Consider the following 22,367-nt stretch of genomic DNA (forward strand, 5'->3'; position numbering starts at 1 on the left):
ATCATGATACAGAGTTAGTTAATTCAAGCTTCTTCCAGAAGGGTGTGTGTGCAACACCGTTAAAAATAATTGTGATATTTCCAGCGCAGATTTGGCATTTTACACGTTACCCAATTTACTGCTTTCCCAAAAACGAGTGGCTGGCTTGACACTAACAGCATGTGTTGATGGGTAATGTTTCACTTGTTGTTTGTGATAGAGATACGGCCAGCTGAACTATCAGCTACTCTTGCTTGGCAAAAATGAAAACAAAATGTGTTGTTTGCAGATTTTTATACCCTCTCCTATCAAGCCTACCCTTAGTCAGATTCAGAAGGGCTGCACAGCGACATTCAAAACAACTAAGACCTCTAAATGGTAAAGAAACCCTCCTAAAACCCAGAGGGAAAAAATGTTCTCTTGCTATCTATCAAAACAATAAATACATTGAAATTGAATCTTTTGATGCTCACGATTAAACCACAATATGAGTTTTCACAGATTGATTTCAAAGCAGAACTGCTAACGACCTTTGATCTCTCAAGGTCCAACTGCGAATGAATGATGAACATTTATCACAGAGGTCGACAAATCTTCTGTCCGCTTACTGTTTGAATGTGGACGACGAAAAGTTGAAGCTTACTCTTGGATTTGACTTTATCGTCATTCATGTGCTCCATAAAATGTCTTCCTCCACCTCCGTCAATTCTTTCATCGTTGACAGTCTCTTGTCCGCTCTCTCCCTCTTCATCTCTCTCTTCCTCTGTCGCTCTCACTCAGAGATATAAAGTCCTTTCAAGTCTATGCATCAAATAGGCATAAAATAATAAAGTCCATCCATCAGTGCCAGGTCTTTAGTCTCTGTTCCTCTGAATCCATAAACAGCCTCCTCCTCGAGAATAAAACAGGGAAATGTCAACTACTCTCTCATCACTTTTTTATTTTAATGACTTGTTATGACGGAATAAATATATCTTTTTTGCTTGATAAAACCGTAGGGGATGAGACCGTTCAAACGCTTACTTTGAAACCATGTTCCTTAAAGCGGTTAGCTCGAAGATCTTCAAAGACAGCAATTTAAGTAAATGCCATTTAAGTCTCTCTCTTTTGGCCGATGAGGTAACCAATGGGGACTGGGCCTACAACCCACTGGAGGAATGACCTTGCACTAGCAGGATTCTTAATGTTATGTACCTCGTGTCGATGGCAAATCTCCTGCCATGCATTCAAATCACAAGCAGTGAGGTTTGACGCATTTTCAAGCAATAGTGGTTTTGTCGGACAGGATAGGTGGAGATACCGGTACAGGCTCGCTTAACTCACTTCTGTGTCTAAGGGTTTAGTATTTTTTCACCATAGGTGGCGCCAAAGAGAACACAAAGGAGATCTTAGAGATTTAACGGACTCGCATACTGTGCTGTAAATATTTGTGTGAAACTTTACATCTTAAGGCCACGTTCACATCTAGCGTTTTTTGTAATAGGGAAAAGTTGAGCCTACCTTTTTTTCAACAAAAAGAAAAGCTGGCAGCGTTTTTGGCCCTAAAAGCGCCGAATCCATTCTAGACCCGACGTTACTAGCCTACTACGTATCCAGGCTAGAGCCCATTAGACATGTTGTAGATCTCGACATTTTCTGTAATTAAAACTATTAATCGCTCCACCGGCACTTTCCCGAGTGATTTGTCTGCCATTGTTTCTTGTTTTGACAGTTGAGAGTTTCCTTCGTGACGAAGTGTCTATGTTCCGCTTGTGATTGGTCAGTTGCCCAAAAGACGCCTGACGTCGGCCGCTTTCTTCCTGAAAGTTGAACTTTTTTCAACGCTCTGTATGGCAGAAAAAAACGCTGGGAGAGGTGTTTAAAAAAGCGGCCGTGACTTTTTCCAGAAACGCTCTGCTCCATAGCAATATAATGTAAAACAAGCGCTGGCAGATTTAAAAAAACGCTAGATGTGAACGCGGCCTAACACTGTTACTACTCTAAAGATGCACCATGGCTGACTACTAGAATGACTGCTGTATATTTAAGATTACCTTACACTTACGACCGCAAGCTGCTTTTAAAGACTACTCCTGTAGTCCATAATACCTCAAGGTTTTATGGTTTGTGACTAAAAGGGTTTTAGGGAAGTCAATGGAAAACCCCTATACAAAAAATGCTTTTCCACATTATACCCAATAAGTCCAATAGATACAACAATAAAGTTAAGGTATCATGAGATACTGTTGCTTCCTCTGGCGTCTCTTTAATGAAAATAAAATACAAATACATTATTACTTTGAATAGTTGTTCTAGCATGCATCAGGGTTGTAGCCACCGTCCATGGAAGAGGTAAGGGAAGTCGTAGAGGACATAAAGCCTCATCAGAATAACGAAATGGTCTGGCCTACGCCCGCAACTAAGTGGCTAATCAACACAATGTTGTGTGTTCATTATTCTGACTGTTATTGCAAGTGTCCTAAAGTGGACACCTGCCTCCTCTCCCCAAATCCCACCGCTTTGGCGCATCAGAGATGTAAATAAACACCCAATCAGGCCAGATACTTTGACTTCAGGGCAGCGGGTAACGATTGGTTTGGCAGACGCCTTTATCCAAAGCGACCAGTAACGTGGTTAAAGAGCGGGCTGTCTTGCCGAAGGATGGCTACAGGCAAGTCTTGAAATTATCTGGGACTCACCGAGAAACATCCCTTTCCGATAATTGGCAACCTGACTACCATTCCTTATTACTGCCTGAAGCCACTTATTGTTGAATCTAGTTTGGCTTGTTGTGGTTCATTTTGTGGATGCCTATTATGAGCCTGTGTGTTTTAGCAGACTTCTAAGGAGGCTGAGAGCTGCCATTGTGCAACAGCATCCCATCTGAAGCTCGATCTGTAGTTCATAAAGAAACAAGTTGACGTTCCAGCTTGGTATATCCTTTCATTTCACGTAGTTTACGCAGACGTCCTCTCTGTCCCAGATCTTAGTATTATTTGCTAACACTTAGAAAAATACTTTGGAAGGAAGGCGAAGAACATCAGAAGAAAGCTGGTGTCAGTTGTCGAAACAGACTCTGATAACGTTACCACTGACGGTCAGGCAGAGGAATATCCACTGGAGTGAGTGAGTGAGTGAGTGAGTGAGTGAGTGAGTGAGTGAGTGAGTGAGTGAGTGAGTGAGTGAGTGAGTGAGTGAGTGAGTGAGTGAGTGAGTGAGTGAGTGAGTGAGTGAGTGAGTGGGTGGGTGGGTGGGTGGGTGGGTGGGTGGGTGGGGGTGTGTGTGTGTGTGTGTGTGTGTGTGTGTGTGTGTGTGTGTGTGTGTGTGTGTGTGTGTGTGTGTGTGTGTGTGTGTGTGTGTGTGCATTTGTGTGTGTGTGTGCATTTGTGAATGCGGATCAGAGTTGGCCGTCTGGGACAAGGAGCAAGCTGAGAAAGGATATAAATAATTTAAGAAATCTATTTGAAGAACTTTTTAATGAAAAAAGTTTGTGTTGTTAGTTTTAAAGAACGAGAAACCATTAAATTATTAACATCTGAAAATGATTATAATGATTATATATATCTACTCCAATTCAAGCACTTCTGGAGTCAAACACCGTCAATCTCATTATCCTATCCCTTTTCCAACATAAATGACCCTACACCATGATGAGCCATTATCGACAAATACTGATTAAAAATCACCATAATAATCGCATGTTTTCATCATTAACTAAACAGTATCTTTGACATAGATACTACATATCGTTAGCCTCATAGCAATTGCCTGAATCATATTTTAAGGTTTATCTTGTATTTAGCCTAAAAAATGCCCAAGTCAAGTCAATGACTGAGGCAGATATTGATTATGGAATGTAAAAGGAACTCTGATTGGCTTAGGAAGTAGCCAATGAGGCTCAGTGAATCAGCAGCGTTAGGAGAGTATAGTTAGGTTAGATATCACAATTTGGCCAAAATATGACTTCGGCAATTATTAAGCTATAAACTACGATTCCCAACATCGTTCAAATCCACTCCAATCCATCCAAGTCAAGTCAATACTAACCACCCCCTCTCTGTTTCCTCTCCCTATAGGTCTACCAGTACATGCATGAAACCATCACAATCAACGGATGCCCGGAGTTCCAGGCGCGGGCCACAGCCAAGGTAAGACGGTGGGCGCCATCTTGGAGCCAGTAGATCCATCCAGGAGAGTGGCAGCAGCAGCACGCCCATGAATACATCTAGTGGTTATAATGGTGGGCGGCTGGCTGTAGTCTTCTTCTCACGTGAAGTCCGCACTTCTGAGCAAAAGCGCTTTTATTATGGGCTTTTCACACCATGTAGCACCCTATTTAAGACAGAGAACCAATGAGTGGATTGACCATTAACTGAAGAGTGATTTTTATAGGCAGAGGCGGAATAGACCTATTTAAGCACTAGAATATTCCGTGCTATATTTATAGCGATATTTACGATATGCTATACGTCTCCAATGAATTGCTATGGCATTACTGACAGATAGAAAACCCAACAAAGGGAGAAAAAGTTATTATATTTTCCACCCACATGAGTCATACAGTCGAAAGCTATTCTGTGATACTTTTTACAGTAAATCGGTCAATTTGAAAGGCATACATTTGCAAAACATTGCTTTATGAGCTGACTGAACTCATCCGCTGCATAATAACAGCTGTCAAGTGAAGTCTGAGCATCGATGAGCACAAAGTTTGACGTCACAACTGCCGCACACAGAGTTTATCACAGTCCAATATGTAAATATATGCAAATGAGTTCACACTTTATCCTCTGGATAAATGTCAGAAAGTGAGCGTTATCATTCTTCTATATTCTGCCAATAAGGGTTAGGGTTAATTTCTAAGCCCTTTTCAGTCATTTACTCAACATTAGTTTGTTATAAAAGCATAGGAATCGACTTTGTGATCAACATAGCTTGGAGAAAGAGGACATTTTAAACCCATGGTTGTGACAGTGTGGACGTCAGCCATCTGCAACATCTCGAAGAAAAACTTTTTGGCCACTTTCGAGACATTTGCTTGCAGAACAGTGATGGTTACACGATGTAGCAGCCATTCAGGAATGCTCCCCTAATCACTGCTGCTTGCCAAAACCAACCCCGGGGAGATAACGAGCCTGGCAGCTGAACGCAGCGCTAACGAGCCCCCCCCCCCTCAGGGTGTCGCCGTGACACCTGAAACTCATGCCGGGAGCAACCACGTCGACACAGTGTTTTTTTAACGAAGGGTTCCGATCACGAGGGGAGGAAGAAGAGGAGGGGGACGAGAGAGAGGAAACATACAAAGCGCTCCAGGGTGTTTAGAGAGAGAGAGGGGGGAAAGAGATAGAGGGTGAGAGAGAGAGAGAGATAGGTAGAGAGAGAGTGCGAGAGAGACAGATAGGTAGAGAGAGGTAGAGATCAAAACAGAGAGACAGAGAGAGCTAGAGACAGAGAGACAGAGAGAGCTAGAGGGAGAGCTAGAGAGAGACAGAGAGAGGTGGAGAGAGAAAGAGACAGTGAGACAGAGAGAAAGACAGAGAGAGACAGAGCGGTAGAGGGAGACAGATAGGTAGAGAGAGGTAGATATCAAGACAGAGACACACACAGAGAGACAGAGACAGAGTCAGAGAGAGCTAGAGAGAGAGAGTCAGAGAGAGCTAGAGGGAGAGCTAGAGTGGGAGAGAGAGGTGGAGAGAGGCAGAGAAAGTGAGGCAGAGAGAAAGACAGAGAGAGAGACAGAGAGGTAGAGAGAGACAGAGAGAGAAAGACAGAGAGAGACATAGACAAAAAGAGAGCGAGAGAGAGAGAGAGAGAGAGAGAGAGCGATAGATAGAGAGAGAGAGAGAGAGAGCGAGAGAGAGCGATAGATAGAGAGAGACAGACAGACAGACAAACAAATAGACAGAGGGGAAAAGGAGAGGCTAAGCGGGGAAAAAAGAAAAGAAGGAAAACTGCGACAGCGATGGAAGGCATGGAGAGTGAGACTCGGGAGGGGTGGATGTCGTGGCGTCGATGGAAATAACCGCCGTCCTCCACAGTCCCCACCAACCGTGTGAGGGTGTTTGGGTTCTGGGTCGGATTTGGGAGCCCACCTCCACCTCTTACTGTGAGCCACTGGAAGTCACCTGCTGGGACTCATCCAAGCAAGAGACCACTGATGGATGTTTGGTGGAATGCAGAACCCTGAAGCCTCAGTGGTTCCTGCAAACGCTCGCTCCCTCACCGCTTAGAAATACAGTTGATTCGCATTTTTTTTTTAATCTTTTTTATTTAGTGTGCAAATTAAATATTAACGTGGGCTTGTGTACAGTGCACAGAATAATCCATAAATCCAGAAAACGAGATTATTGTTACAGGGCAGAGGGAATATTCCCGGGCAAGGTAATTAAACTGTGTAACTTGGCTCCTCCGGGGGGCTACAAATTGAACAATCGAATGCGAGAAGTCAGATATTAAATGGAAAATAAAAGCCTACTGACCGGGTACACTACAGAGAAAAATCGAAGCCACTCTCCATATAGTAGTTCTGCTATCCTCCTCCTCTGCTTTTGTTTATCGAGTGCACCTCTTGGTCTTAAACCGAGAAGGCACGCACCACAGGGCTATACCGCACTCTGAGGCGGAGAAGGAAGTGATGAAATCCCACGAAACGCCGCGTCCCCCAACGCCATATGTCCCTCTGAGAAGTTGAGCTCCCCGACAGACGTGGTGGTTCGTGTCGGTATGTGCGTGCTTGCCTACGTGTGTGTGTGTGTGTGTGTGTGTGTGTGTGTGTGTGTGTGTGTGTGTGTGTGCGTGTGCGTGTGTGTGTGTGTGTGCCGTCGTGCGTGTATGGCTTCAGACAGCTTTGATCTGGCGAAATCCGTCTTTTCTTCAGCCGAGCTACTGGCGGTTTCTTCGGTGATTGCCTCCTTAATTAAATCAATTCCTCTTCGTGGACCCGGGGTGTTCGTCCATTACAGTTCTTAATAGAGACGGGGAGAGAGAGGGAGAGGGAGGGAGAGGGTGCGACTGCCTTAAAGGGCTTTGAAAGGTGTGAGTCTGTGCGTGTCAGAGGGGTTGATAGATGATAGAGGGAGGAACAGATGAGAGAGGGGAGGTGGAGAGGGAGGCGTGGGCGGTGGGATTGAAGGAGGGAGCAGACTGAACGGCAAAGGTGGAAGAGGGGGAGGAGGGGGAGAACAGAGAAAAAACTGTTTAAAAACGCGAGCGCAGGTTGAGGAGGGGGAAGTTGGGGTGCGGGGGGTACAACTCAAACAACAAGGTGAACCTCTAGGAATGACGAGGAGGAGGATAAGCATGCACGATGAGGAAGAGGAGTGGATGAGTTGATGAATACATGCGCTTACAGCCGGGAGAAGGCAGCGACGTGGCCAGCAGCTTAGGGACAGACATTTGCCAACATAGATCTCTCCATCCGTCTTCTTTCTCGATGCTCCTTTCTCGCCCTCTCCTTCTTCATCTATCTCTCTCCCCCCTCCCCCCCCTCCCTCTATGCATCGCGGCCTCTCGCTCTCCATCTCCGTCTCTCTCTGTACTCATTATCTCAATCTCTCGCTCTCTCTCGCTCTCATCAAAATGCGATCCATCCTCCTCCAAGTGATAAAGACGACCGGGCACCTGGGCCGATTCCCCCCCTTCCCCCCCGTGTGTGGGATGGGGTCGAAGGGCAAGTGGTGGGGAGTTATCCACTCCCTGCATTAGCGGGAAGAGGGTGAGAGGGAGGATACAGACATACGGTGTTTGGATATCGGATAACCAATTGTGGGGAGCGAGGGCGAACAAATAGAAAGGAAAGAGAGACAGCCATTGTGTTAGTCGAGCTCCCACTGACAAGAGATGAGGAGAAAGGCTCTCATTAGGCTCTGGTTCGGCCCTCTCTGTGAAACAGCTCCCCATGGGGGGAACGGCGGTTCTGTGGTGTTGTTATGTTGCAGGCTTTCAGCTGCAGCCGGAGATGGCTCCCTTTCAACAGCAGGAGCAGTAGCTTAGCCTCGCAGGGGGACCAGAAATTCCCTTGCCCGGGTTTTCTTGAGGTCTGAGTCATGGCCCCTTCTTTCACATTCCACCGGTGAACCCGTAATAAAATCAGCTCGACGATAAGGGCGGAGGTGAGGAATCAAAGCCGTTAAGAGAGGGGCTTTTACTTTGGCGAACAGGAAATGGAGGATCGGTGCGCCGGAGGAATTGAGTTAAGAGCCCACTAAAGGTGTGTTTAGGGTGTGACTGTAACCGGCCAGGCACTCAGTGGGGGTGCTGTGCACAGCGTGAACCCAGAGCGGCCATTGGGCATTTATAGTCGCCGTGCCGACGTAGGTCACGTTGCTGTGGAAGCATGCCGCTTGTATGAAGCTGTAAACACCTGGCGTCACACGGTCAAAAACTCTGCTGGACAGAGTTCGGGATACTTGGTAGGGGCCACATGTCCCTCAAAATTGAGGGCCATGATTGATGTCGTTTCAGTTTTCAACGTATTATAGACCATTTCAGTATAACAAGCATAAAATCGTGAATATACTCTGATATGGGGGCAGATTTCAACCACTACCCCTTGCCCCTCCCAAGGGCAAGTCGAAGAAGCGAGGGGCAGTCGAAAAAAAGAGGTAGGGGTAAAACTCAGAAATGGGATTGTGCCAGATTGTAGTCTTTATCCGGAAAGATTTTACCCCGAACTTGAAAAAAATCGGATAATAGCTTGATCCCTTCGTGGACCCATAAGGGATTCAAAATTCAACAAACGTCCATTTTGAAGGGTGCAGCGAATACACATTTGGATTATCTGTGCTCTTCCACCTCTCTAACCTCTCTCACCACCTCCCTCCCACTCTCTCCCTCCCCTCCCTCTCTCCCTCCTTCCCCTAATCCTCTCCTTGTGTATCTTGCCTCCCTCTCTGCTTTCGACCTCCGCCCTTCTCTCCCCCTCCCTACTCTCTGTTCTCCTCCCCCTCTCCTGGTGTGCCTCCTCTCTCCCTCTCTCTCTCTCACTCTCTCTCTCTCTTTCTCTCTCTCTCGCTCTCTCTTCTCCCCCCCTCTCCTTATGTGCCTCCTCTCTCTCTCTCTCTCTCTCTCTCTCTCTCTCTCCCCTCTCTCTCTCTCTCTCTCTCTCTCCCCCCCCCCCCCACCCTCCCCTCCCCCCCACCCTCCCCTCCCTCCTCTCTCTCCCCAGGCGACGGTGGCGGCGTTCGCGGCCAGCGAGGGCCACTCCCACCCCCGCGTGGTGGAGCTGCCCAAGACGGAGGAGGGCCTGGGCTTCAACGTGATGGGCGGCAAGGAGCAGAACTCGCCCATCTACATCTCCCGCATCATCCCAGGGGGCGTGGCCGAGAGGCAGGGCGGGCTCAAGCGCGGCGACCAGCTGCTGTCCGTCAACGGCGTGGTGGGTGCCGAACGTAGCGCGCAACCACCGCTAAAAGCTAGCATTGATTGTTGGGCCAACCTATTGGGCCCGTCCAAGAACTACATTTACATTTACATTCAGGGCATTTAGCAAATGCTTTTATCGAAAGTGACTTACAATAACATTTGCCAGAAGAAAGAGAAACAACAATATATATCGCTGTCGGTACAGTAAAGATTTTCATAGAACTAAGTGCCAAGCACTAACAATCGTTAGTTTAACCCATTCCCTGTATACAATAAAGCTAGCTAGGATAAGATGCAACCCAATGCTAGGTACCATAGAACTAGGTACAACTAGATGGAACCAGAACTAGCTAGAACCAGAACTATTAGTACTATTACTAATTCTGGGTCTTTGTATGCCTGTATGTAAGGTTAATGGTGTTCGCTGAAACACTGTTCGATGCTGTGTTTATTTTCTGGCTGGTGACGCAGACATGGGTTGATACTTCCTGTTTGAACAGGAAGTCATTGAGAAGGATGCTTCACTGCTCCTCAAGTCTTCCTTAATGCATCTTAAATTCCCAGAAAGACGGATTGGATTAAAGCATCGGCTGAATGATTAAGTGGCAAAAAAGCTTTCAATTGAGTTAGAGTTCAAAGGTCAGGACTGACATCACGCTTCTGTGTCGGCTCTCTGTAGTCGAGAGGAAAATCACCAGACCCCCCATTAACCTTTTCACTACTGGCCTGCGTCATAGCTCTGCTACTAATGAGGTCAATGGAAGATGCTACTTTATTTAAAAGCTTTAATAGGTCTCAGGAGGCACCTTTAGCCAACTATGAAGAGATAAGCTTCCTACATTATGCTTTATGAAGTTACTAGAGTCCAACTTTGGCAGTTTGGGAGGCAGACCAAAGTCTGGAAATACCTTAAACGACCCCTCCACACACGCACAAACACACACACACACACACACACACACACACACACACACACACACACACACACACACACACTCCATTTCTTCCTTCTCCTCCATCTCTGACTCCCCCACACACCAAATAACCCTTCATCTTCTCCTTCTCTTCCACCTCCTCCAACTCCTCTCCTTCTTCTCTTCCTCCTCCTCCTCCTCCTCCTCCTCCTCCACCTTCCCTTCCTCCTCCTCTTCTTCTTCCTCCTCTTCCTCTCCTTCTTCCCTTCCTCCTTACCTCATTCACTCCCTCCTCGACTTCTTCTCTTTCTCCTCCTTCCTCCTTTTCTTCGCTTCCTCCGTCCTCCTCCTCCTCCTCCCCTACCTCCACCCCCTCCTCCTCCCCTTTCTCCTCCACCTCCTCCTCCCCTCCACCCCAACCTCCACCCCTCTCTCCTCCAACCCACCCAACGTCCTCCTCCTCCACCCTCCTCCTGTTCCTCCTCTCCTCCTCCCCCCACCCCCCCTCCCCTCGTCCTCACCCACCCTCCACCTCCTACTCCTCCTCGTCCTCCTCATCCTTCTCTCTCCTCCCCCCCCCCCCCCCCAGAGCGTGGAGGGCGAGCATCACGAGAAGGCGGTGGAGCTGCTGAAGGCGGCGCGCGACAGCGTGAAGCTGGTGGTGCGCTACACGCCCAAGGTGCTGGAGGAGATGGAGGCGCGCTTCGAGAAGCTCCGCACCGCCCGCCGCCGCCAGCAGCAGCAGCAGATGCTGCAGCAGCAGCAGCAGCAGCAGCAGACGGGAAACAGCAGCCACGCGCCGTCACAGCAGCAGCAGCAGAACCACGCCTCGTAAGACCGGAGGTGAGGCGGTGGCCCCGTGGAAACCGTCTGTCCTAGAGAGAGCTGTTCCGATACCGACGCCAGGGTCGGAAATTCCTCCGATTACTGCCTAAAATGCTGCAGTGGTATATGCTCAGTATCGGCCGATACTCAAGTTTAGGAATCTGAATCGGTATCGGGAAGGATAGAAATGGTATCGGAACATCTCTAGTTGTACATTTGACGCCCTTCGTTTAATGTTTACATTTTACATTCGGTGCGTTAAGCAGACGCTTTTATAAGTACGGAAGAAAGAGATTAATTTGTCGGAAGAAAGAGAACCTATAATATATCGCTGTCGGTACAGTAAGAATGTCCATAGAACCAAATGCCAAGCACTAACAATCGCTAGCTTAACATAAGTCCCCGTATACACCAAAGATAGGTAGGGTAAGATGCTACACAATGCTAAGTACTATTTTTAAGTGCCAGGATGCACGACATACAATAAGTATGTACATTAAGTGCCAGGACGTACCACATAAATAAGTGCGTACATTAAGTGCGTAAGAGGGGAGTGGGGGCGGGGGGGCAATATCAATGATGTTGTGTCCGCAGTTCTTCATGAGGTGCTTACGGAGCATGTAAGCCTGATGGTTTTTATTCTGCTGTGAGGGGTTCGTTCTGCCTTTGACATCCAGTGTATTCCAAACAAGCGTTGAGCCGCTCCCATGGCTGTGTCTCGGTCTTAGTCCGAGACCAGTAAGCCCATAAGAAGTGCCCTCGCTTTCCAAAACAGTGCCCACAAATTGATAAATCTACAGGTTTAAGTTCAGTGTTTCCATGCCGGTGTGAACCCTCAACGAGACTGAGAGGCGCACGGTTAGAATCCTGAGCGAAGATGATAGCTGCGGTTTGAGGCGGTTTGATCATTCAGAATACCGAGTCGTGAAGGAGTGGGTGTTTTCAAACCGACTGGAACGCAGGCCACGCATTACGTACTGAATAGAAATTAAGTGCTCAGTTCCCTGTAAATCATGGCAGATGATTTACATCTCGGCATAGACAATGTCCACAATTAACCTTGGGCCCCGGTGAACGGTCGGAATCCTTCAACATCGCTGCTCTCTTTGCAGATAAAACTTTGGATTGTCAATTTCTAATTGCTAGTTCTCGTTGTTCGTCAGACTGCGGCAGTCCTTCTCTGTCATGGACCGACCCTCCCTCCCAGAGTGCTGACTGGATATCATGGTTGTTGTCGTGTGTCTTTGAACGCACCCGTGACCCAGACTGAACCGCAGAGAGGGACAGAGTGCGACTCTGAGGACTCAGAGGACGGGCTCATCAAGAGGCTAGGGAGGAGGGCTGGGGGAGGCGGGGGGAGGGAGAGGGGAGAGAGTAGCGAGTAGAGAGAGGGAAGGGGTTGTCTGGGGACACATGGAGAGGCGAGGGAAGATGGGGTAAGGGAGGAGGGAGGAGAGGGAGGGAGGGAGGAGGGAGGATGGAGGGTTAGTTCCAGTTCAGGCCAATTCGTCTCACAAATATTCATACTTGCTGTGACCCCTCTGTGAGAGGGGATAAACGTGCGAGTTCAACCACCATGTGACTGCCACTGCCCAAAGGCAAGGCATCCCGTGAGGGCCCAATTTCCACTAATTACTTTGTCAGACGATGATGTGTAGAGTGATTTTATATTCCTTTTAGGTATTACATTTTCTTAGAGATTCTCGTAATTGCTTGAGATTAGAAGACATCCTGCCCCAGACTGAATGGCTGAGGTGTTTTCCGTTTGAGGGATTACAAAAAGAAAGGCCTTCATTGTTTGGTTAGGCTACCTTAAGAGAAAACGCAGTATACGATGTGATGCCAACAATGAACATAATCCTTCCTATCTATCTAATTATAGGAACAAACAAACAGCAACTCATCAAGCTGTTGAGAACTCAGAGACTCTGCGTGCATGCTGATGAGTGACGTGGGAGGGAGAGAGGGAGAGAGAGAGAGAGAGAGGGAGGGAGTATTAGTGGGAGGGATGGCGTGAGGGAGATAGCATGAGTGATTGAGGAAACCTGGTCATGCTAGGACTTCATTTGTAGTTGCTCCAATATTGATTGGATGTTTAGTTCCCGGCCTCACTTGGAAATGCTTCTTCATGAGAGCATGTCTCTGAATCGATAATGAAAATGTAAATCCAAAGCAGGCGGAAAGAAAAACCTCATAATAGCGCTATTATTTTGAAAAAACACCAGATGTCTTCATTTGAATTGTAATCATCAATGCCAAAATATGAAATAACGTTCCCTGGTGATACACGAAAATAAATTATAAATCTGGGCAGGGAAAGGATTTAAAACACTGAGGCCAAACTGCTGAGCTGAGAGATTAATATGGCAGCCACAAACCGGTTGGTTCTTAATGGATGTAAGGAGCAATATCACCCTTATTATGCAGTATGGGCCTGTTTGATGAGGTGGTGCATATCACAATACTTCCACGACCAAAGAACGACCCGCAAACCATTCTATCAGGGGATGTTTCAACGCATTTCAGGACACCAAAAAACGGAGGCAGTTTTAGGATTATTTTTCGGTTAGGATTTTTACAGAAAGATTATTCCAGATAACGTAGGATTTGATTGCGCCATCCACTGGAAAAATGTTGGTAGGGTTAGAGTTATTGTGTTTTAATACTGAATTCCAGTTTAGGGTTCAGTGCATCGTCTTCCATTCATTCACATTCATCGTATTTACGAGATGGTAAAAATCACCTGAGGCTCACATATTACATGCTGAAATCTGTGTTCACCTTCTTTCTCTTCGTGTTTCTTTCGAGCCATCAATTCGCTGCAGGCATGGATCATTATTCGGCAATTGGAAAACATAATCTTGGCCATCAGTAGTAAACTGTAAAACCCGTGAACGGTTTCGAATCAACACCATGTAGACTGGCCACTGTAGAAACACTTAATAATAATAATAATAATAATAATAATAATAATAATAATAACAGATTCGATTTATATAGCGCTTTTCTAAATACTAAAAGATACTTTACAGAGTGAACACAAAATAAAATAAAATAACGTATATTAGTAAGAAGATAAAAAAGGAGGTAGGGGAGTGGAGGGAAGGAGGTTATGTGGTGAAAGCAATCTTAAGAAGGTGTTTTTTTTTTAGGGCCTGTTTAAATGAAGGGCGTGCGTTGGATGTGGTTGGCGAGGGAGTTCAGAGGGAAAGTGCGGCAACTGAGAAGGCCCTGTCTCCCCTGCTGCGAGCTCCTTCAACACAGGCCAATTAGTCGTGTTCGGTAGAATATCTCCGTAACGAACAGGAAACCACGCCTTTGCCGCTCCCGGTTCCCAGCCGAGGATCAGTGCCGTCTCTCCTCAGGAGATCTGCTACAACACAGGGTTGCTGGCTCCGAGATCGGGGCCGTCAGAACTGTGTGTCGCCATACAACTCTCCGCCGTCTCAAATGGGTTTCCCCTCCGTAGCGATCAAAAGTAACCTGCTGTTGTCAGAGGAAATACCTCGGGCGCCTAGCCAGACGCAGAAACTGGGAGGAGGAGATAAACAAAACCAAGGAGAAAGCGAAAGTGAAAGTGGATTCCGAAAGTTGAAGAGAAATTATATGTTCTCCGTCTTCAGGGAGAGTAGACGTTGAGTTTGATCTCTCCCACCGGGTGGGGGTTTATCAAAGTCATAACAAGACAGCGCAAGGAGCACGCAATCTCGGCGACATTGTTCCCCGTATCCTCGGAAACTAAAGCGGCGCGATTCAACAAACGGTCTGCGTTCGCATAGCAGCGCCCCTTACATCGCACTCTTGGCTGTTTGAGTCGGCAGGAAGGGTCTATAAATATTTTAAGAACGTAGCCTGTGATGAAACGTCTGTTGGTCGAGTGTGTGTGTGTGTGTGTGTGTGTGTGTGTGTGTGTGTGTGTGTGTGTGTGTGTGTGCCTGTGTCCACAATGTTGTGTGCGTGCACAATGTTGTTATTACCAGGATTTGAATAGTACAGCCAAGCTGAAAGATTTCCATGAAAGTTCTCTCTTGAACAAACGATTGAAATAGAACGAGTCATTAATCTAGAACGAGAAAGTGTGTCGATGGTGATAAGATACGTGGGCAAATTGAGCGTCAAGTTGACTCAGAGAGAGGCAAATATGGCGACAGCCCGGGAGGGAATCACGTCTGAATACAAACCGAAGGCTGTTGATCCGTCGACACCAAACTGTCAAAGTGCCAGAAGAAAGTGAATCGTACCAAAGGGGAATCAGATCAACCCAGCCCCCTGCTGCTCCTTACCCCCTCAAAGTGTGTTCCTACGAGGGGAGGGGAGGGAGGGAGAGCCAGGGAGACTAAGAGAGGGTGAGGGAGAGAGAGGGCTAGAGGGAGGGAGAGAGAGAGAGAGAGAGAGAGAGAGAGAGAGAGAGAGAGAGAGAGAGAGAGAGAGCCAGAGAGGGCCAGAGAGAGGGCCAGAGAGAGAGTGAGAAACAGACAGACAGACAGAGAGAGAGAGAGGGCCAGACACACAGACACACAGAGTGTTAGAGGGCGAGAGAGAGCCAGACAGAGAGCGAGAGAGAGAGAAAGAGACAAGCAGACAGACAGACAGACAGACAGACAGACAGACAGAGGGCCAGACAGACAGACAGAGCCAGAGAGAGGGACCAATCAGGGAGCTTGTAAGGGCTGTGTAATGTAACCATACTCTCAGCAGGGGGTCGTGTTTTATCTCAGCATGGCCCGCTGACCCCAGACGGCGTCCTCTTGGCAGTGGTACCGCCCCAGGATGCCAACGGCAGCACGCCACAGGGGCTCGGGCCCACATAGCAGGCCTGCTCGCCCCCCTCTCTCTCTCTCTCTCTCTCTCTCTCTCTCTCTCTCTTCCTCTCCATCAACTTGAACCAGCGTTGGTTCAGTTGGTTCATATTCCCTCCCGATAAGGAGCAGGAGGGGAGAGTGGGTTGGGTGTCTTGGCTCCCTGCCAAGAGGTACTGTGTTCGAATCCCGAACCCAGTCTACAGTCTAACACACGAGTTGTCTAACCCCTACCTGCTCCTCAACAACATGCATAACATCCCCCTTTTACACACTTTTTGTATGTTGTACTTCCTTGCACCAAAATAGTACTTAGCACCGTGTAGCATCTTATCCTAGGCATCTTTGTTTTATACGGGGAATGGGTTAACCTAAAAACTGTTAGTGCTTGGCACTTGTTTCTATGAACATCCTTGCTGTACAGACAGTGATAAATTGTTTCTCTTTCTTCTGACAAAACCGATTAACCGGTTAACCGATTTGGATAAAAGCATCTGCTAAATGCCCTAATAGCAAATGTAATAATCACAGTTGATTAGAATACCGTCCGTATGCCGAGAAGATGGTAAACATAAAATGCAGACACGTGGACGCCTTCACCCCAAGTGTCTTACAATACTGCAAGGCCATGCATTCGTAGCATGGCCGCTCCCCACCAACCCCAGTGGGAAGGGATTCGAACCCCTAACCCCTGGTTTTGTTAACACTGTGCTCTAGAGTTTCAGCTAGCCAGGACTGTTTCAGGCATATTGACTCTTGACCCCCAAATACACACTTGCACGCACACAACCCCCAAATACACACTTACACACACACGAGACCCCCAAATACACACTTCACTTACACACACGACCGTGATGACAGGTATTGGGGTACAAAAAACACCACCATGACTTGCAGTAGTCCATGCACACACACACACACACACACACACACACACACACACACACACACACACACACACACACACACACACACACACACACACACACACACACACACACACCATATATGGGGGTGATAGAGTTGAGGGTGATAAAGCAACTAACTATAATTAGTTTGACCTTTCAGCTTTCTAATGGTTTCTGTTCTACTCATGTTGTCCTTAATGAGGTCCTTCTTGTGTCCTCTTCTGTCTGCAATTATTTTAAACCGTATCATCTTGGCCTACTTTGGCGAATAAGGGAATATTGATAAAAACTAGGGCTGGGCAACGATTAAAAGTTTTAATCACGTTAATTGCATGAGTTCCTGTGACCAATCACGATAAATCGCATTGTTATACACAAAATACAATAATGAATTCAAAAGTAGGGTATAGCACACTTTTTTGTGAATGCACTGCCATATGAACGAAAGGGCTATGACATTTGTTGTGCAAACAGTTTTAACATCAAGTTCCGTACCCTTCTCCATGTTTGTTTTTCCACCAATTCTTCCGCCAAGGTCTGTTTCCTCTTTCCTGTGAGCGCCGCAGCAGCCATGCGTGGCATTCAGCAACATACTAGGCTCGCTCACGATGGACTTTAAAAAAATAAAAGCCAGTGAGCAACAGACTTTTACAATAAGAAAATAAATAATAAAAACTGCGTTAATGCGAGATAGAATAATTGTCGGCGATAATGAATTAATTAGTTAACACGATGATAACGTGTTAACTTGCCCAGACGTATCCCTATGTGCGTCTCCACTGCATCTCTGCCCGTAAACCTACCTCTGGAGGAGTTGTTCTCAGATCCGGCTTCTTCTCTGCTCTCCTCTCCCGCAGGTTGTTCCAAAAGAAGAAGTGAAGGAGAAGGCGGCGTCCATCTTGAAAAAATAAAATGGCCGACAACATGAGACGAGAGGAACGACGTGGTCTAGATGGTCGTCTGCTCTCCTTGCAACATACCGACAATACACTACAGAAACTAAAGTAATAGACCCACCATGGATCCTTTTCCCATTGGGGTCACAGCAGGTAAACACAAGCGTAGCTCGCTAATCGTTAATCCTTCTATTTCTGAATTCACTGCCTGCCAGAATTGCTCTCTTCTTGGGGAGATTAGACCGATTTCACAGGGTGACATCGTAGGACTCACACAGGTGTCACTCATAGCACTTATCATGCGTCTACTCCTTGACCTTGACCTTGGGTGTCTTGAAAGGCGCCTCTAAATTAAATGTATTATTATTATTATTATTACTCCTTTATCTACCAGGGCACAGGAAGTAGAATTACCTTCACTAGTTCATGGTGCTGTCACAGCTGCGCTGTTGGGTCCATTATAATCAAACCCTTGAGGGTTTTCCCCGCGGTTTTCTCGGAGTGGTGTGACCACTCAATCTGAATGACTCTGTTGACTTTGGCCCAAAAGTGGAATTAATGACCATATGCATCCAGGTGGCCTAACTTTCCATGGATTAAAATGAGTCGCGGTCAGACGTGGTGCAATCAGGAGGTGAAAGCACTCATCGAAATATGGTGGATGACGACATATGTTTTTTAAAATTGTATAATTATTTAGTGACCGAAAGGTTAAAAAATTTTGAATTATTTTTATTTTTTAAGTTGTTGCAACAATGAGTGCGCAATGGGTGGGAAAGTGATCGTATTCTCTGAGCCCTGCCCTGGGACATTAAAGGAAAATAACCAGAGTTAGTGATACATGGGACACCTGTGTTTGTCCTATGATGATATAAATGTAATTAAAACGTTCAATTCAATTGTACTTGTAGAGCCCTTAACCACAGGCACAGTCTCAAAGGGCTTCACAGGCCATACATTTATGACACGCCCCTGACCCTAACTCCCCCGGGGCAAGAAAAAACTCTCTTAATTATCAAGGAAGAGATCTGGAGAAGGAACGCTGAGTGGGGGATCCCTCGTTCCAGGGATGATCAGGAAGGCAATGAGGGCCATAATTGACATACATTAACACGTACAGGCAATTTTTTTTTGTTTTTCCCTTTATGATGCCTTTATTAAAAGAGTATTCATCAGTATTCAAGAAGCATAATATCTATCTAGCTAGATAGATGCGTATCATAGCTAGCCTGCTGTATATCTCATTCATTATCCCCTCAAGTAATTATGTGATGTTCTACATTTTAATGTCGGTGAAGGGCGGGTATTTCTGTCACATTTTGGCACAGCACCGTCATAAACAATATATAATTACTCTGCTGATGGTTTCGCACCGGAATCATTAAATAGAACAGGTCTATAATTAACGAGCTAGACTTTGCTTCTGACTGCTTGAAAAGGGTCCATGCGTTTGAGCTAAAAACACAAACTGGTGCTTTGACAAAACTAGGTGTGCATAAAGTGACGATAGAGTTGAAAGTCATTTTAAGTTATGTTTTCCTTTTCTATATATATTTGACCTTCAGTGAAAAAAGGTGTCCCTCTTTCTTCAGGTTCAACTTCTTGTGTTTGTGGTACTTTCAGTTTTATTTTCAGTATGATTTGCTTTGTTAATCTTGCTGCTTGCTGACACCTGTTTTTGCTGTGGCCTTGTCTGCCATTTCCCATGAATATTGTTTCGTACAGTGACACTTCTGATGTTTTTGCGTTTCAACTGTTTCCCTTCTGTGTCCTCGAATGAATACCAATTAATTGTATCTGTGTGTGTGCCCGAGTTTGAGTGCGTGAGTGTGTGTGCACAACAAGCTGTCTGAAAAATTGTGATAAATCCTATTCTGTACCCATGTAATAATGATAATAATTGTAGCAGAAATAATTATTATGTATCGGAATTATTTAGATTTAGCAATAACACGTAACGTTAAATTCCACAATTTCGGTTCAGTAGTGTAGAGGCATTGGACGAGGTTGACCACTTAAAGGCCAAGTCAACTGGATCTTATGCACTGTGTGTCATGAGACAGCTTTCAAACCTCCTGCCACTCAAACACTGGATGATCAATTCTCAGCCCAGAAGTTTACATGCACACTCATTAACCGATCTCAATCTGGTGGAGGCAGTCATTCACATTATCGACTGCACCCCTTGAACAGCATACATTTCCGACATCAGGTTTACCTTGATGATTGATTTGATATACTTGTACACATATATACAGTACATATATGTAAGGTGTTTATACACACCTTAACAGTACTTTGGTCAGGATATTTATTCTGGCCATGCACAGAAAGGCTGGAGAAACATCTGATTCAAGAGATGCATAAATGGGGGTGTACAACTTCTGTTGAATACATCAGTGGTCATGTAATCAACGTGGTCAGTATGTAAATACCGTACCTCAGCAAGCTAAGATGTGCATGTAAACGTGACTTGGGCCATTCATTGAGATCCTCATTGCAGTTCTATTGACTGCACAGTGAATGTGCAATATTCCAAACTATCACATTGCACTCGTCGCCGTTACAAAGTCGGACATTGATATATGAATTTTCCCAGAAGATGTTGTCTTTTGAGAGTTGCTATAATACAGCCAAAACCAAATCTTCCAAAAGATATTAAGTTATATACCCTCATCTACCAGACAAGTAGAATGTCAAATTATATCCATGTCGTCAGAGTGCAAAGTCTAAAGAATAGTAGCCTATAAGTTAGTTTATTTTTCCAAGAACCTATTTTTTTCGTTTCACTTCTCAAACGTGGACACAAACATAAAGTTTTATCATTAAATTCAAATATGTATATTTTGTATGTCACCTAGAACATTATTTATGAAGTCCTTTCAAATACTAACACATAGCTGATATCTGAACCATGTCTTATGCTAACTGAATTCCTAGATTTGCTTTTCTCTTTTCCCGTTGTGACGATCATAGTACATTTAATGTTGGACTCATTGGAGTGTCCCATCTTTCCTCTCGTAACTTAATTCATAAAACATTTGTGTTTACCTCGATAACTAATCCTACGTTCCAACGGCCGGGGTGTATTTATGAATACTCTTTAGAAAGTCACTGGGTTCGATCCCCATGTTCACAGACTTCCTGTAGATTCTAACCTCGACCTGCTCCTTAATGACGTGTATCGTTGTGATATACGTTGTGAATTGCTATGGATTACAAAACCTCTGCTTGATGACTTATAGGAGTTACACACAGCATTTGTTCAGTGGGTTTCCAGTGAGGAGCAATCCCCTGTTTTTTTTTAATGTATTCCATGCCAACACAGCCGGTGTTGGGAAGCCCGGTTTTCCAAACACGATTGTCTTGGAAGGTCATGGGAGAGTTTGGTGTAAAAAAAAAGTGATTTTATCGTTTCGTTTTACTTTGATGTTTGTTATTCAACAAGTCAATAACCCAACTTGACAGAATCCTTTTTGTATTGTAAAAAATATAAATATAAATATCACAGGTAACCTTTCTTAATTGACATGCATTTTTGAAACTGGTAGTCCTTTACTTAACACACAGACAAGAAAATAAACTACACGTTGATATGCAATTGTTATACATACTATATTTGTATAAATAAATCTATGTGCTTGTGGTACAGTGATGAATGTGTGGACTCTTCTTTCCTTCATCTACGTCTGAGTTATTAATGTGACGATTACTACAGAACCTTGATTGTCCTATTCATATCTCACTTTATAATAATGAATCTCCTCAACATTTTTTACCTACAAAGTTATAAATCTTACAGGAAATCTTTATTGTAATTAAAAACAGGTTTGCTGGAGTCTAATAGTGTCATTTATCAAAGGAAAACTTCTGAATTGTTCAACCTGAATCTAATTTTCAGATCATTTTGGGTCTAGACTTGGTGGGACAAAATAACAAACAGCCATAATGAGGCATAATGTAAAGAAACAAGTTGTATCTCTCTGTAGGGACGACTTGGTGGGACAAAATAACGAACAGCCATAATGAGGCATAATGTAAAGAAACGAGTTGTATCTCTCTGTAGAGATTTCAATAATGATAGAATATAAACTGAGTACGAGTATCAATATAAACTTTGTGTTGTGTTCTTTTTGTTGTTGTTACTCCCACAGTGAACATACAGGCTAATTATTTAAAGCGCCACTTCACTATTCAAGCCGATAACAAATACAAAACAGCGCATAATTAATAATTCCACCTGAAGGCTAACGATTTTGTTTTGATGAATGGGCCGAAGTGTCATGAAATCCACAGAGACGTTCTCCAGTTCTATTCCGACAACACGGACACGGCGACACACTCACACGCGACCTATCCCCTCTGCTCCCGTCGCCCTGGCAACCGTTTAATTAAATCCAGGTGTTCAGACACTCTACCTGCAGCTGGGCTGCCATCTCGACGGGCGCCATGGCAACCGAGGCAGAGTGTTAAAAAAAGAAAAAGGTGTCTCCCATGGCTAATTACCGTGGCCTTCGCACGCTGGTGAAATCCAAAGGTCATTAATAAGTGATGATCATATCAGGGCGAAGACGCATCATCTGATGTCCTTAAGCAAGAAGGTGTGGGGAAAATTCAGAGATGAGATAATGAGAAGATAAGTCATTGATATCTAATTCAATGCTTCCTACACCTGCGATATAAGTAAGGGATAATGGTCGA

The 22,367-nt window shown here is 45.3% G+C and overlaps 1 protein-coding gene across 2 annotated transcripts in view; it reads left to right on the forward strand.

The window, feature by feature from the left end:
* The window catches only part of lin7a (lin-7 homolog A (C. elegans)), a 49,561-nt gene extending 27,808 nt beyond the window's left edge, over window positions 1–21,753 (forward strand). The window contains exons 3-6 of one of the 2 annotated variants that reach the window (XM_056578406.1): window positions 4,035–4,106; window positions 9,125–9,334; window positions 10,825–11,078; window positions 17,628–21,753. In XM_056578406.1, the coding sequence (XP_056434381.1) occupies window positions 4,035–4,106; window positions 9,125–9,334; window positions 10,825–11,070 (528 nt within the window). In that variant the 3' untranslated portion in view covers window positions 11,071–11,078; window positions 17,628–21,753. The remainder of the gene's footprint in view (window positions 1–4,034; window positions 4,107–9,124; window positions 9,335–10,824; window positions 11,079–17,627) is intronic. The other variant, XM_056578405.1, reaches the window with a different exon arrangement.
* Window positions 21,754–22,367: the final 614 nt, after the last annotated feature.

This window comes from Gadus chalcogrammus, chromosome 19, assembly GCF_026213295.1.
Source record: "Gadus chalcogrammus isolate NIFS_2021 chromosome 19, NIFS_Gcha_1.0, whole genome shotgun sequence".
Classification (NCBI taxonomy): domain Eukaryota; kingdom Metazoa; phylum Chordata; class Actinopteri; order Gadiformes; family Gadidae; genus Gadus; species Gadus chalcogrammus.